Source organism: Eublepharis macularius, chromosome 7 (genome assembly GCF_028583425.1).
Source record: "Eublepharis macularius isolate TG4126 chromosome 7, MPM_Emac_v1.0, whole genome shotgun sequence".
NCBI classification, from domain to species: Eukaryota; Metazoa; Chordata; class Lepidosauria; order Squamata; family Eublepharidae; genus Eublepharis; species Eublepharis macularius.
In genome coordinates, this window is record NC_072796.1 from 3293671 (window position 1) to 3308557 (window position 14887).

Genomic DNA, 14887 nt, shown 5'->3' on the forward strand with positions numbered 1-14887 from the left:
AGCTGACATGCAATACACCTCTGCTCATGTTTCCTGCTCCACCCAGTCTGGCCAGCCGATCCAAAGCGGCATCTCCAGGCAACGCATTGCTCTCCGCAGGGCCACCGACCATGTGACCATTTTCTCCTAGGGCAATTTAAACTTTAAAAAACTCCCCCCCTTTTCCCTGCTGGCCCAAAGTGACGTCATTGTGTGGTCCAGGGAGTATGCGCGCACTTTGCACACATGCTTGTGGTACCAAGGGCACCACCTCCCTGCCAGGAGTTGCCCCCTGTGTTGGCAACCCAGTGAGTTCCAACACCTCTTTTCCCAGAAAAAAAAGCCCTGCTCACAGTGCATGTCTGAGCATGCAGACCAGGGGAAAAGGTAATGTGAGCGTAGACACAAGTTCACCCTGCTGCCAGAACTGGCTGAAAGCTTCCTTTAGTCATCTCCCATTCCTTCTGCTGAAATGTGGAGGTGAATGGAAGGTTCAGATTCCAGGTAGGCTCTCTAGGGGCCCGTTAAATCTACCTGCTCCAGAGTGCTGTTTGTGTGCCTCATGGCTGTGCAGGGCAAGAAGGTGTCACCAGCTGGCAAAAGAAACAGGGCAAGCGCCAGGTCGGCCCTAGTTCCATTTCATTCGGTTAAATTCTGCCATCTGTCTAAGAAAAAGGTTTCTTCCTGAGGCCTACTCATCTAAGCCAGTTGTGGTGGGTCAAGCAATTGGGGGCATTCTCTATTCCTTGTCTTAGTAGAACAGGAGCTTGCTTAAGGGAAAAGTGCGAAAGCCCAGATATACGAAACAGACCCCCACAGCCTCTGCCATGGCAGCAAATGCTTCCAATGGGAGGGTTTTTTTTAGAGCCACTTCATTCTCATCTTGCCCACTGGAGTGGCAGGCTGCCAGCCATCTAGGGTTGCCATCTCTGGGTTGGGCAATTCCTGGAGATTTTGGGGTGAAGACTGGGGAGGGCAGGATTTACAGAAGAGAGGGACCTCAGCGGGATATAATGCCATAGAGTCCAACCTCCAAAGCAGCCATTTTCTCTAGGGGAACTGATCTCTGTAGCCTGAAGATGTGATGTAATTCCAGGAGATCTCCAGCCACCACCTGGAGGCTGGCAACCCTAGGTCCAAATAAGGCAAGTTCAGGTCAGAGGAAAGTAATTTGTGCTGTCCCAGCAGGGACCCATCTGTGCCCTGAGACAGGAGTTGAAATACGACCCAGCTCCTTTCTCAGTGGGACAGCAGATGCAGGGCTTTTTTTCAGCAGGAACACGGTGGAATGGAGTTCCGGAACCTCTTGAAAAGGGTCACATGGCTGGTGGCCCCGCCCCCTGATCTCCAGACAGAGGGGAGTTGAGATTGCCCTCGGCGCCGTGCCATTTTCTACGAGGGCAACCCACTGAGTTCCACCACCTCTTTTCCCCGGAAAAAAGCCCTGAGCAGATGCATCTGACAAAGAGAGATGTAGTTCTCGAAAGCTTATGCTACAATAAAGTTGGTTAGTCTAAAAGGTGCTACTGGACTCTTTACTGTTTTGCAACTTCAGACTAATACGGCTAGCTGCTCTGGATCTATAATCATTTTCAGATGGACTTCACCAGGGCTCACCTCTACAGCAAAGAAAATGCATCTGTGCCGAGCGCTTTCCCTCAAAACCACCTCTGCCAGCTTGGGTGTCAGGGGGCAGGACTTCCAGGTGAGACAGCACAGCATCTAGGCAGGATGAAGACCTCGTGCTTTCATTGATGAAATTGGGGGAGGGGAGCCCGATGGCCACTTCCCACCATTTTCTCTCACTGGGCCACAGATTCACTCATCTTGGCACACGATTCCTGCCTAGCAATACTGGCAGACCCCCAGAGGCAGCATTTCTTGGCTTCTGGTGATACAGTCTGACAATTAATAGCTGCAGAGCAGGGAAGGACAGAGCCTCTTCCACACACAACCCTCTCCCTCCTTCCTGCAGGAGGCTTGGCTAGCTGGACCACTGGTCTGATCCAGCAAAGGACTTACGTTCCTTGGATATACATCTTCTTGTATGCGCTGCCTCTTGTCTTCCCGGAGGTTGGGAGAATTATTCCACGCCCCTGTTGTTCCGCGCAAACAGTGGACCAATGTGTCAAGGAACATCAGAAGGGTTGTGGAAATTCTTGTGGAAATGACCACGATGTCCTTCATATCACCACCCTCTTGGTACACATTTATGCCTTGTTTCCCCATATATTTGGATCCCACAGCAGCTGAAACATCCAAACATGGAGAGCAGCAGGCTGCTGAACAAGGCTAGAGACGGATGACATTTTTCAGAGAGCTGAAGGCAGATGGACGGACAAGTTGCTATCCTTGTGAAAACTCACATGTGCTTCACAGTGTGACCAACGGCCAAATAATGTGTTGCAGGTTCCTGAAATATTACAAAACTTGGACAACCTGTTTACCAGAGACACTGATGCCATATCACTTTTCATGTACGGGAGGAAAAATATTGCAACTCTCCAGCCTAGGACACACAATTTCCTTCCCACAACCCACAATTTACCTCCCTCTTCAGGAACAACTTTCACAACTCATCAGAAGAAAAGATTTTATTATTTTTTTCCCAAAGAAAAAAAAAAGCAATATAAATATTAGAGTATAAAACTTGCGTGTACACATCAACGTCTGTCTATATGGATATAAGAAGGATATAAGCATATATATAATATATAAGTATAGTTCAATATTAGACACATTGAAAGGACAAGTGTGTTTCAATCCACATACACTGAAGAGCACAAAGAGCACACGTAAAGAAGATACAAAGGAATCAGAAAATACTGATGTCCACAAGTCACCTACTACTAAGATTAAAAAAAACAGAAACCTTACACATCACTAAGTTTGCAGCAGTACTACACTAGATTCAGCTTGCTGACTAAAGGAAAAGAAAGGGCAACTAAGGTTCCTCTACCGTACTTTGAAAAGGGTCACGTAATAGCTACTTCAGCTGATAACAAGCCTTGGGCAGGATCTAGCAAGCCGCTCTCCGGTGCAAGCCCCACAGAAAGGAACGGGCACTGTGCAAGAGCACTGCTCCTGTTCCAATCAGTGGGGCTGGTGCAGGAGAAGGTACTGGATCGTGCTCTTTATCACTAACTATGTAAACTGTTTCTAGTGCAGTCACCAAACACAGGGGAGGGTGACTGGGATTGGTACAAAAATCAGACGCTGAGACAAAAGTTCCTTCCTGCAAAACCAGTCCTGGTTTCCTAGACGGGGAGGCAGCAGGTCTGGAAGCGGACATCGTGCTCTGGCAGGGGAGGCCGCACAGCCAGCAAGGCTGCACTGCAAAGTTCTGGAAAGTTGTCAGGAGTTGAACCCAAGGTGATCAGAGAAGGCGTGACCATCTCAGGGGAGCTGCTGATGAGAGGTTTAGGACAAAAATGAAAACAGCCTTGGACCGCTCCGTGCCAGAAAGAGGCTGCCTCTTTGTCTTTGCAGCTCAGCTCCTGAAACAAGAAGCCAGCTGAAGGTGGAGGGAGCTCCCCATAGGCAGGGGAGGGAGACCCCATGCCCAGAGCACGCAGCAGCCCCTTCCGGCCTGCATTTGGATATGTACAGAGAGGGAAGGAAGGGCTGAAGAAAGCCCAGCCTCCGCCAATCCTAGGCTACGAAATAATGTGGTTAAAGAACCCAAAACAAGTGGTTTGAACAACACAGGAAAAGAATTTCATAGTGTTTTTTTCCTAATCCAGTGGACTTCAAGCAGCATCCAGGCAGGGGTGATGTCGAGAGGTCCCGAGGACCTTCAGTGCACCAGAACCCTTCTGTGGAGTTGCAGCTGACCTCCAGGATGGGCCGCTGCTCGGCAGTCAGCAAGCGTTGCCAAGAACCAATTCCGGCATCCCCTCTCCATGCCTGGGCCCTGAACTTTCTCCAGCCAAATGCTGCTGACTTTTAACATCTGATTGCGACGGCCTGTAAAGCACAGGCAGTTCTTAGGGGAGCTGCACAGACACACGGAACGTGCAGACTTGGCCGGTGTTCCGACACAGGCCAACAGACGCATCTTGCTACTGGACTTGCCTGGCAGACAGACAATGCTCGGGTTGCACCACGGTTGTGAGCGTTCGGCAGCATATTTACATCATGCTGTTTACGGCATGCAATGGCTTCTGTATTCTAGTGTGGGCGGCACTGGCTGTCCTACTGAAAGATGAGTGTTCTACATGCAACTTGATGAGAAGCAAAATGTGAAGCATTCCTTTTTTTTCTCATTCTCCGCTGGGCGATCAGAACCCGTTTCTGACCAAAGTGGACCCTCACCGGGCTATTTCAGTGCATAAAGGAACAGCAGCTCGCCACGCTCACAAGCGGCCCACTACTTTCCCTAACTCTTATTTCCAGAAAACATTTACTGTACACATAAATATTTATGACCAAAACGGAGATGAGATGTCTTTTTAGAGGCCTCAGGACTCAACCCATAAGAGGCAGGGGGGGGGTCTGCCCTGCAAAGGTCTGTGGCCCCCCCTCTGCCTTGGACGGCTTCCCATGGCAGCGTGATTGTGCGCTCTGCTTCTCAGAGATCATGACTTCAGTTTCATTTTTAGGCCATCACTGGTCAAACTTAAACATAAAAGATAAATGTTTATAATGCACCTGAATCGCATTCCCTTCTAATAATGGAGGATAAACAGTTATTTTTTAAAAAATCAACAGGTTTGACAGGAACTAAAGCACTCCCAAACAACTTCATAACAAGGATTCCAGTTGCTACTTTCAGGGGGAGAAATCAACACTCAAAATCTGAGGATGTGCTTCAAAATGGGGAAAAAATGCATAAATATGGCGATCCCTGCCTAGAAGAATTATTTACAATGGGCAGAGCCCACCCTAAGCCTCGCAGGTGCTTCGGGTCACTCTGGAGCAAACCAACAGTAAAGAAAAATCTTTCCCAGATCAGGCACCCTTGCGCACGAGATTTCCCTTGCGAGGAGGGCATCACCACCCACAGGACTCATCTTGTTTTGTTTCCAAATTCTTTGACATCATGAGGGCTACAGGTAGGTGGGCCTACTCTTAGCAGCCCTGATGATGCCACAACAACATACATTCGCAATGTTCTGTGTCATTTTAAAAAAACATTACCCACAAATTCACATTCATCCTCCATCCTAGGCTATGAACTGGGGGGAGTGCTGGAAGGTTCTGCCCTTCAGGTCTAAGATGGCGCTGGTCTCCTCCTCCTCCTGTGCGTGCCTCCTACTTCTTCTCTTTCTTCCCTGACTTCTTCTTGTTCCCCCCTCCAGAGGCTGCTGGTTTCCCATCACGTTTGCCGTTGGGATTGGAGAGGGTGGCCGTGCTGCCGGGGATGTACACATTTTGCCTGTAGTCAGGGACGTGCTGCAGGGTGAACTGGGGGCCATACCTGGTGCTGAGGCCCATCGTGCCTGCAGTTGCTCCTCCCCCCAGAGTCGAATTCCCGTCTGGATTGGCGGCGGCGGCGGCGGCAGCTTCTGCAGGGGACAGGAGACAGAAAGCTGAACGTTTACAAATGTGGTCTTTAACATGATGTTTGTAAAATGACGTTTATTTTTGTAATACCATTTTTCCTGGTTGGGAAGGTGACATGGATACCCGATCTCATCAGATCTCGGAAGCTAAGCAGGGTTGGCCCTGGTTAGTACACGGATGGGAGAACAGCACGGAAGACGGGGTTGCTTGGCAGAGGAAGGACATGGCAAACCGTCTCGGCTCCTCACTTGCCTTGAAACCCTCCCCCAAGGGCTCACACCAGTCATTTGCAACTTGAAGGCAAACACGTAACAATGCAGAAAAATGGTATTATGTATCCGCATACATAATACCGAATCATGTCGAATATTCTATGCTTGTTTCAGAGTTCTCTAATCCTGGCCCTATTAACACTGTTTCTTAAATGCCTCATCCTATCGAACACATCAGTTTTACCTTGCAACCTGCCTTAAGCCCCTATGAGAAAGGCAGACTATAGACATAGTTAAATAAATTAATGTTAGAAGTCTGATATCCATTATCTAGGAATGGTCCCATGCTGCCCCCGCCCCCAGCCCAATGACTTGTGAAGGACTTGGGCGATCTGGAAGGAGATGATCACAGAAGTGCCTCTTTGTAAAGTGTTAGGCAGGTTATACAAAAACAGCAATGTGTCTTTTCTACTATGCACATCAAATATGCAGCAATTTTGCCTCAAGAGCACTCCCTCCCTCCTGCACCGGCAGCTCCGGATGGCAAAACGAAGTATCCGTGTGGCTTCTCTGTTGGCATGCGTTTCTGTTCCTTGGATTCCCCAAGCATGCATGAAGCCCAGTTGATTTCGACTACTGGGGTGTCCACAGCTAACCCTTGAAACTCTGAAATGGCACAGAAATACAGATCCCTCCCAGCCCTTCGGTGCCTACAGAGTCCCACCGTTCAGAGTGGTATAAATGCGTGCAGTCTGGACTTTCTTTCAAGAGAGGTGGAGTACTTTAGCAGTTAGTATTAGCAATTGTATTTTGATGGCCTCTTTCCCCACACCCGTTCCCCCATCTCCCAGCTTCACTCAGCAGGCTTCCCGCAGTTAAAGATGCGCCCAGATCCAGTCCCCTGTGACTTTGACATTCTGCCCATCCATTTCTGTCCTGCCCTTCCTCTGAGCTGCCTGGAGTGGTGGGCAGGGGCGGTGGGATATAAGTAGAGGTATTCCAAGAGGAATTCATCAAGATCTTAACAAGAATCTGTCAACAAATATGAAAAACAAAAACAATGGTCCATGGACTGGAAACGCTCAGTCTACGTCCCAATTCTGAAAAAGGAAATACCAAAGATTGCAGCAACTATTTTTGACTATTGCATTAATTATTTTCTATACAACACAATCAAAGTGATGCTCAAAATTCTACAAGTGCTCTAAGCATATATGGAGTGAGAAATGCCCAACATTCAAGCTGGATTCAAAAAAGGAAGAACCACTAGAGATCATATATTGTACATTTACAATGGTTAATGGAACGCACCAGAGAATTTCAGAAGAAAATCCACCTTTATAGATTACAGCAAAGCTTTTGACTATGTGGATCATGAAAACCTTATGGATGGTATTAAAAGAAAAAAATAAAAGAAAAAAAAATAAAAGATCGTGCTGATGCTACTGTGGACAAGAAGCTACTGTTAGAACCCAACATGAGAAAAAACAGGATTGCACTTACCTGTAACAGCTGTTCATTGAGTGGTCTTCTGTGCAGACACATATGGGATCTGCACATGCGCAGCCAGTTACAGATATTCTAAAGCCCCTAGAGGCGTGAGACACTTGCCTTTTTGCATGCTTCCCCCCCCCACAGGCGTGGCTATAAAAGGCGGGGCAAGTGGCTCCCTCCCTCAGTTCTCTAGGCCACCTGGGCAGAAGGAAGGTAAGAATAAAAACTCACAACAGGGAGGAGGGAGGGAGGGATGTGTAGCCTGCACAGACGAATACTGGATGAACAGCAGCAACAAAAGAAGAACCGAGGGATGGAGCTGCTTGCTTTGCCTTTTACAGCTGCGTGGGGGGGGGGGAACAGCTGTGCCTGGCTTTTATAGCCTCCTGCCTCAAGGAGCTTTAGAACATCCACAGCTGGCCTGCACATGTGCAGATACCAAGTGGGACTACACAGAAGACATGATGATGAACAGAATCAGGGCTTTTTTTCAGCTGGAACGTGGTGGAACGGAGTTCTGGAATCTCTTGAAAATGGTCACATGGCTGGTGGCCCCACCCCCTGATCTCCAGACAGAGGGGAGTTGAGATTGCTCTCCGCGCTGCTGAGTGGCGCGGAGGGCAATCTCAACTCCCCTCTGCCTGGAGATCAGGGGGCGGGGCCACCAGCCATGTGACCATTTTCTCCTAGGGCAACCCACTGAGTTCCACTAACTCTTTTCCCAGAAAAAAAGCCCTGAATAGAATAGTTTCCAGTTGGCAAAGCTGTAAGACAAGGATGTATGCTATCTCCCTATCCAACTTATATGCAGAACATATCATAAGGAAAGCTGGATTAGAGTCAGAAAAGGGTGGAGTGAAAACTGGTGGAAGAAATGTTAACAATTTGAGATACGCAGATGACACTACATTACTGGCAGAAAATAGTGAAGTCCTGAAATGACGACTGATGAAGGTTATGGGAGAAAGTGCCAAAGAAGGATTATAGCTGAACATCAAGAAGACAAAAGTTATCAGGAGCGAGCAGGAGCATGAACATCACTCCCATCCTACAGTCGCTCCACTGACTACCCATCGTTTACCGTGCTCAGTTCAAAGTATTAGTTATTACATACAAAGTTCTTCATGGCTTTGGTCCGGCATACCTACGGGACCGCCTCCCTCCCTATGTTCCTCCATGGCAGCTTCGCTCATCTGAACAGGGTCTCCTGCAGGTGCCAGGCCGCACACAGGTGAAGTCAGCAGCAGCCTGTACAAGGGCTTTCTCTGTGGTGGCCCCTATCCCGTGGAATGACCTGCCTGAGGAATTCAGAAGAGCCCCCACTCTCCTGGCTTTCCATAAATGATGCAAAACCAAACTATTCAAAAAGGCTTTTGACTCAAACGGGAGGGCTGCATTGTAGGGAGGGGGTCTGAGGTGCTTCACTAACAAGTTGGGGATCATAGACTTCATCACCATTTTTGCCTCATATATTATCTGCTGCTTTAAATATGTACTCCTATGCTGTCTAATGTTAGTCCTAGAACTGATTATGTTTTGCTTCAGTATCTCTACTATGTCTTGGATCCTTGCTAATGCTATGTCTTTAAACTTTTATGTTTACCTTATGGTATTGTATTGAAATGTACTTACTTGATACTGATTGTACTAACCTCATACTGTGTAATCCGCCTTGAGTCTCAGTGAGAAAGGCGGACTATAAATGATGTAAATAAATAAATAAATAATGACTACTGAGGAACTGCACTGTTTTGGCAATGAAAATGAAAAAAACTGAAACTGTTAAGTGTTTTTCAATTCCTTAGCACTACCATCAATCCAATGGGAAACTTCAAGCAAGAAATCAGGAGACTGACACTTGGAAGGGCACCCGTGAAGGAACTAGAAATCCCGGGGGATTCCTGCCTGTGTTTGAATTATTTCAACAGGATAGACACAAAGTAAAATGAGATCATTAAATTCATGAAAATGCTTGCAAAGATGTTTTTGGCTAGCAGCAGGAAGATAAAAAAAAAACTTACATTTCTGCTGCTGGCAGAAATAAGATTTTTGATAAATAAGGCTTGCATGTGTGTGGGGTGGAGGTAGAGTCAGGCTGGAAGAGTCCAGTAGCACTTTTAGACTAACCAACTTTATTGTAGCATAAGCTTTTGAGAACCACAGGTCTCTTCGTCAGATGCATGACGAATAAAGTGGGTTAGTCTTAAAGGTGCTACTGGACTCTACTATTTTGCAACCACAGACCAACACGGCTAACTCCTCTGGATCTATGAGGCTGGAAAAGGGATCTCATTATAGACTAGTGGACTTGAGATCTCGGTTAGCTGTATAAACTTCCCAGGGTCACTGGTTCAATGCCAGGTGCCTCCAGTTAAAACGATGGTGTCTTAGGTGACGTGGAAGACTTTGACCTGAGACCCTAGAAAGCTGCTGCCAGCCTGTCTTTGACAAACCCAAAGGTCTGACTCTGTATAAGGCAGCTTCATATATGTTTGAGACCTGGGGTAGCTCTATGGCCAGGGATGTGAGCTGGCAAGTCACTGGTTCAGATTTTACCTTAGCCACAGGTTGCCCTTTTCAGCAAGCCAGCCTCAGAGTCACTGCCCTCTCACCTTCCCCAAAACACTTTGAACAATATGGTGGTGGTCATGGCTATTTTCAGGGTAATATGAGTGTGGCTTATTTTCCCACCTGAAATGCGATCTACACAGGCATGCCTAATTGTGACACACTTTCACTGAATGCCTGGATCCATCTATGTACAGAAGGAGATTAGCAAAGAGAGGCAGATGGAAGGCTGAAGACATCCAGATGATGTTTTATGGAGACGCATCAAGAAAGCAGGTCTCACACTCCCCTCCCCCTCCCCCAGGGCATTCTGTGTATGTTTTGGATGAGCCCTCAGTTTGCCTGCACCCTTGTTTGGCCCTCCATCCAGAGCCTTCTGCGCCAACTCCTGAGCAGCATGCCCCCCCCCCGAATGGCCGCATGCCCTGGGAACTTGCCTAGGTAAGGAGCTCTTGAGTAATGTGGAATCAAGCCCTGTTTCCTTGACCCTGTTTCGCAGATGCGCAAGCCTCCTTCCAAAAGACTGGCTTGTTCTGATAGGGGCTCAGTGATGGGCTGCATCAGCTGATTGCCTTCTGGGGCTGGCACTCTCCACAACTGAGGGAAAAAATTGTTCCTTCCAACTGGCAGCCATCTGCCTCCTCAATTCCCATACGCTGCAGAAGTGAGCATCCATCAAGTATTTCAAGCATCTACCAAAGCTCCTGGCAATGGTTTTATGCACTATGGGAATTCTATCCCTCGACAATCCTTCCAGATCAACATTTTCTAGCTTGCTGAAGCTCCAGAACTTTGACTTTGTTTCAGTCTAGAAAGCAGAAAATTCTCCAAAGGCTATGGAACTGGTCTGCTGAAAAGAGCATTTTTCTTAGCGCGAGGTGCGGAGGGGGGGAGCACATCTCTTTCACAACTGATGGGGCAGAGAGGGTTCTTTCCTCAAGTCTGCCATCAACCCACCTTCTCTAATGCCTACAGTCAGTTCTGCTCTTTTTAAAAGTGTTGACTAGTTGTTCCTTACACACAACTGATGACAAATGAAACACAGAACTTTAACCACCACCAGTATAGGAGGGAGGGAAAAAACAGCAGAAAAGGAAGAATTCTTGACCACTTTAATTGCTGGGCCTTTCGTCTGCAGAGCGTGGGAGAGTTCTAGTTTCCAGCAGGAGAAGGGGGGCACCACTCTGCCAGTTCTTGCTGAACTAACTTAGGACAGCCACACTTTGTTAGGGTGCACATCTTAGAGGTGGCTCTTATGAAAAAAGGAGGCAACCTGGTCTTCAGGGGCTGTCAGCAAGGGAGCTGCTCACAGGTTCCTGGACAAAAGGTTCCTGATGAGGAACGCAGCAGATAGTACAGCTTTCGAGGATCAGCTAACTCATCAGGCCAGAATTTTACTTTTTGCAGAGTTTTACTTTCCCGCCACAATCTTTAATAGCTGGGATTTAAGTCCCACAAGGTAACAACAAAAGAAGTGACTCCCGAGTATCTACTAAGTAGACAAATCCAGGTTCCAAGCCTGCACCTCTAATTTTAGAAATGATGCAGTATTTCCATCACTTTCTCCGCTGCACTCTGACTTGCCAATTGTGTCTAGAGATCTTGGATCTTGCTTGAATGGAATGCTGTGAAGAAGTCAGTTTTCTGCACTGGGAGAAACACTGGCAACCAGAAGCTCTTGGTAACAGAACAGAAACATCTGCATGGAGCCAACGGAGAGCAGCATTAAGAGTGGCAATGAAGCCGTGCACAATTACGACACAAATTTTCCAGTGTAAACATTTCAAATAGAAATGAGATTTGAGAATCAGTTTGATGGTTCAGTTACCAAGACCTGAATACTGATTGCACACACTTGTGCTGTTGCCAGGAATGCCTTCAAAATGGAGCTAAACATGACAAGCCCGGCCCGCACAGCCACACCACCAAGAACAAGGTCTGTTTCGGATCGTATCTGTTCTGGCCACTCCTTCAAACTGCAATGCATGTAAAGGCAATTCCAAGTGAGGCAGCCCCCTCCCCTCATGGTCCTGGCAACACTCATCATGTCCCTGCAGACTTCTTTTGCAGGCACTTCTGAAAGACAGTTTCCCAACAAACTGCACTCAGAGCACAGCACGTGCGGAGCTGGGAATGGGGATCCAGGGAGAGCTGCTTCAGGCTGAAGGGCAAACTTCCTGCGGACTGGCCAGTTGCAAGCACTGCACTGGGGACTCCTTGCTGTCGATGGATCTTCTCGGTCCTGGAATTATCCACAGAGTCTTATAAACTCAAAGGGGAAGATCTGCACAGTTTAATTAACATTCTCTGCAGTGCTAATCCACAAGCTGACTTGCTTATTTCCTGGCTTTATTGTCTCCGAGGGACAGTTCTGGAGTATTTCGTTTAAAAAAAAATGATGTTCCAAGATAACTCGCAGCCTTTAATCCAAGTTATAATCTTTGCACCACTTCATTAGCACAACATTTGTGAGAATTTGTCTAGCAGTGCACGGAAATCTTTAAACGAGATTGCATGTGAAGGCCACCCTGCACGGGGCATGTAATGCACCCCAGGGCTGTTTCAGGCTGGAAAAGGGACTGGGTGGGGGCTGGATCTGAACTGCGTCTTTGTGCGTGCAATGCTTCAGAACTGAGTTCTCACAGGGAACTCTCAGGTGCTGCCTGGCTGCAACTCCCCGTGGTGATCGCGAGTTAAATGTAATGTGTAGTTTGGGCCTCATTATTGTATCCTGTAGCAAATAAGAGGAAACATCCCAGATTAATTGTTGAAGGCTTTCACGGCCAGAGAACAATGGTTGTTGTGGATTTTCCGGGCTGTATAGCCATGGTCTTGGCATTGTAGTTCCTGACATCTTGCCAGTAGCTGTGACTGGCATCTTCAGAGGTGTAGCACCAAAAGACAGAGATCTCTCAGTGTCACAGTGTGGAGAAGATGTTGGCAGGTAATTTATATCTACTCAGGAAGGTGGGTTTGGGCTGAGTCATCCTGTAAGAGTTTTCCAGGGTGTGGAATGCTAATGGAGGGAGGCTTCACTGTATCTTGAGGAGGTTCTTTTGCATATGGATTGGTGCTTGATATGCTAATCTTCTCTGCAGGGCTATTGTAGGGTGTAGAGTATTTTGTTAGCCTGGTGTTTTTCAGGACTGGAAACCATGCTCTATTCATTTTTAAAGTCTCTTCTTTCCTGTTGAAATTGTGCTTATGCTTATGAATTTCAATGGCTTCCCTGTGCAATCTGACGAAGTAGTTGGAAGTGTTGTCCAGTATTTTAGTGTCCTGGAATAGGATACTGTGTCCTGTTTGAGTTAGGCTATGTTCAGCCACTGCTGATCTTTCCAGATGGCCAAGTCTGCAGTGTCTTTCATGTTCTTTTATTCTTGTCTGGATGCTACGCTTTGTGGTCCCAATGTAAACTTGTCCACAGCTGCAGGGTATGTGGTATACTCCTGCAGAGGTGAGGGGGTCTCTACTGTCTTTTGCTGATCATAGCATCTGTTGTACTTTTCTGGTGGGTCCAAATACTGTTTTTAAGTTGTGCCTTTTCATAAGCTTTCCCATCTGATCAGTGATTCCTTTGATATATGGCAAAAACACTTTTCCTGTGGGAAACTGGTTTTCCTTAGTTGTTTGATTAATCCTTGGTTTAATTGCTCTTCTGATTTCATATTTGCATCCCAGATTGTTCCTAGCATCGTCAAAAAGGAGGAGTAAGGAATAGGGCAAGGACTTTGGAGTGGGGCTTCTCTCCCAAACAGGCCAGAATTCAAAAGGCGAGAGTCTCACTGGTATTTGCTAATGGAGCAAAATGAATTGGACATCAGGGGGCTGGCTGCAGTTGCAATATAACGTGGCTCTGTCTTGAGTCACATTATTTTTATAGATTAACAGTTAATGCCTCATGCTTGTTCAGCTCTCAGACAAATCTAAAGCTACATATATGCTGCTGCTCTTTATTCTCATCAAAAGTCCTTTTCTCACACACATTTTCTGAAACAAAAAGTAGGCCTGATTGAAGATTGTTTAGAGGCACAATCCTGCCACCATTAAGTGCAAAGTTCATACCAAATAGAAAAATTAATTCCTAAAGGGGAGGGGGTCTCTTGATGCTCCATGAATATCAAGCTTCTGGTATGGAATATGTATGATATTAAAGGCGTGATCCAGGCCAAGTTAAGCACTTAAGTCCAATTAATTTCAATGGGAGAATATTACAGTGCAATCCTAAGCAGTTATACCCTTCTAAATTCATTGACGGAAATGGTCTTAGAAGGGTGTACCTGTTTAAGACTGCATAATAAAGCTTGGGCTTTATTATCACCATTCCTTTTGGAATGAACAGAGCTAAATCATGATTGTGTTGTGTGGCTAAATCATGCCCACATTTTTCAGCTGGGAATCAACTTGTTCACAGTTACTCTTGCATTACAGATTGAAGCTATCCATTTCCCCCCCATTTTAAAGGAGAAATAAATACTCCTTTTGCTTTAGCTGTAATAAACTATGAAACATGAGAACCGGTGTGGTGTAGAGGTTAGAGTATTGGATGAGGTTCTGGGAGACCCAGGTTCAAACCCCGCTCTGCCATAGAAGCTCGCAGGGTGGCCTTGGGCTGGTCACACACACTCGGCTAAACCTCCTTCTTGGGGATGTTGTAAGGATAAAATGGAGGAGAGGAGAACCATGAAAGCTGCATTAGGGGGAAAGGCAGCGTATAAATGATGTAAATAAATAAAATGTATATTTTCCAAAGTAAGTATTCAACAGGACTGCAGTTTGGCCTTATTAGTCTGTTTAGATTCCCCTAGTGCCTGCGGGGCTTTCCAGATGTAGGAAAAGGTGCCTGCCGAGGTCTGAGCGAGCTTTGTGGCTGGGCTGCTCGAAAGAGGGACAGAACAACCCGTCTTCTCCGCGGCCTTCTTTTCCTCTGCTGTGTGACCTACCAACCCATTTCTGTGTGTGTAACGTGGCTGAGGAAACAGATCCAGCAGAAAGTATTCCTGGCCCTCGGATGAGGGGGAGGGGACCGGAGCCTCTCCACAGCATCGCAGGAAGAGGCAGCGCAACATCTGGCACAGGCAGGCTGAGTGGGAGGGCTTTCAGCCTCCGGGGTCCTCTGCTTTTTACTA

The 14887-nt window shown here is 47.0% G+C and overlaps 1 protein-coding gene across 7 annotated transcripts in view; it reads right to left on the reverse strand.

Moving 5' to 3' along the window:
• Positions 1-2555: 2555 nt before the first annotated feature.
• LOC129333226 (protocadherin gamma-C3-like) overlaps positions 2556-14887 on the reverse strand; it is a 235475-nt gene continuing 223143 nt past the window's right edge. For all 7 annotated transcript variants that reach the window (XM_054984745.1, XM_054984743.1, XM_054984741.1 and 4 more), the window contains exon 4: positions 2556-5486. In XM_054984745.1, the coding sequence (XP_054840720.1) occupies positions 5233-5486 (254 nt within the window). In that variant the 3' untranslated portion in view covers positions 2556-5232. The remainder of the gene's footprint in view (positions 5487-14887) is intronic.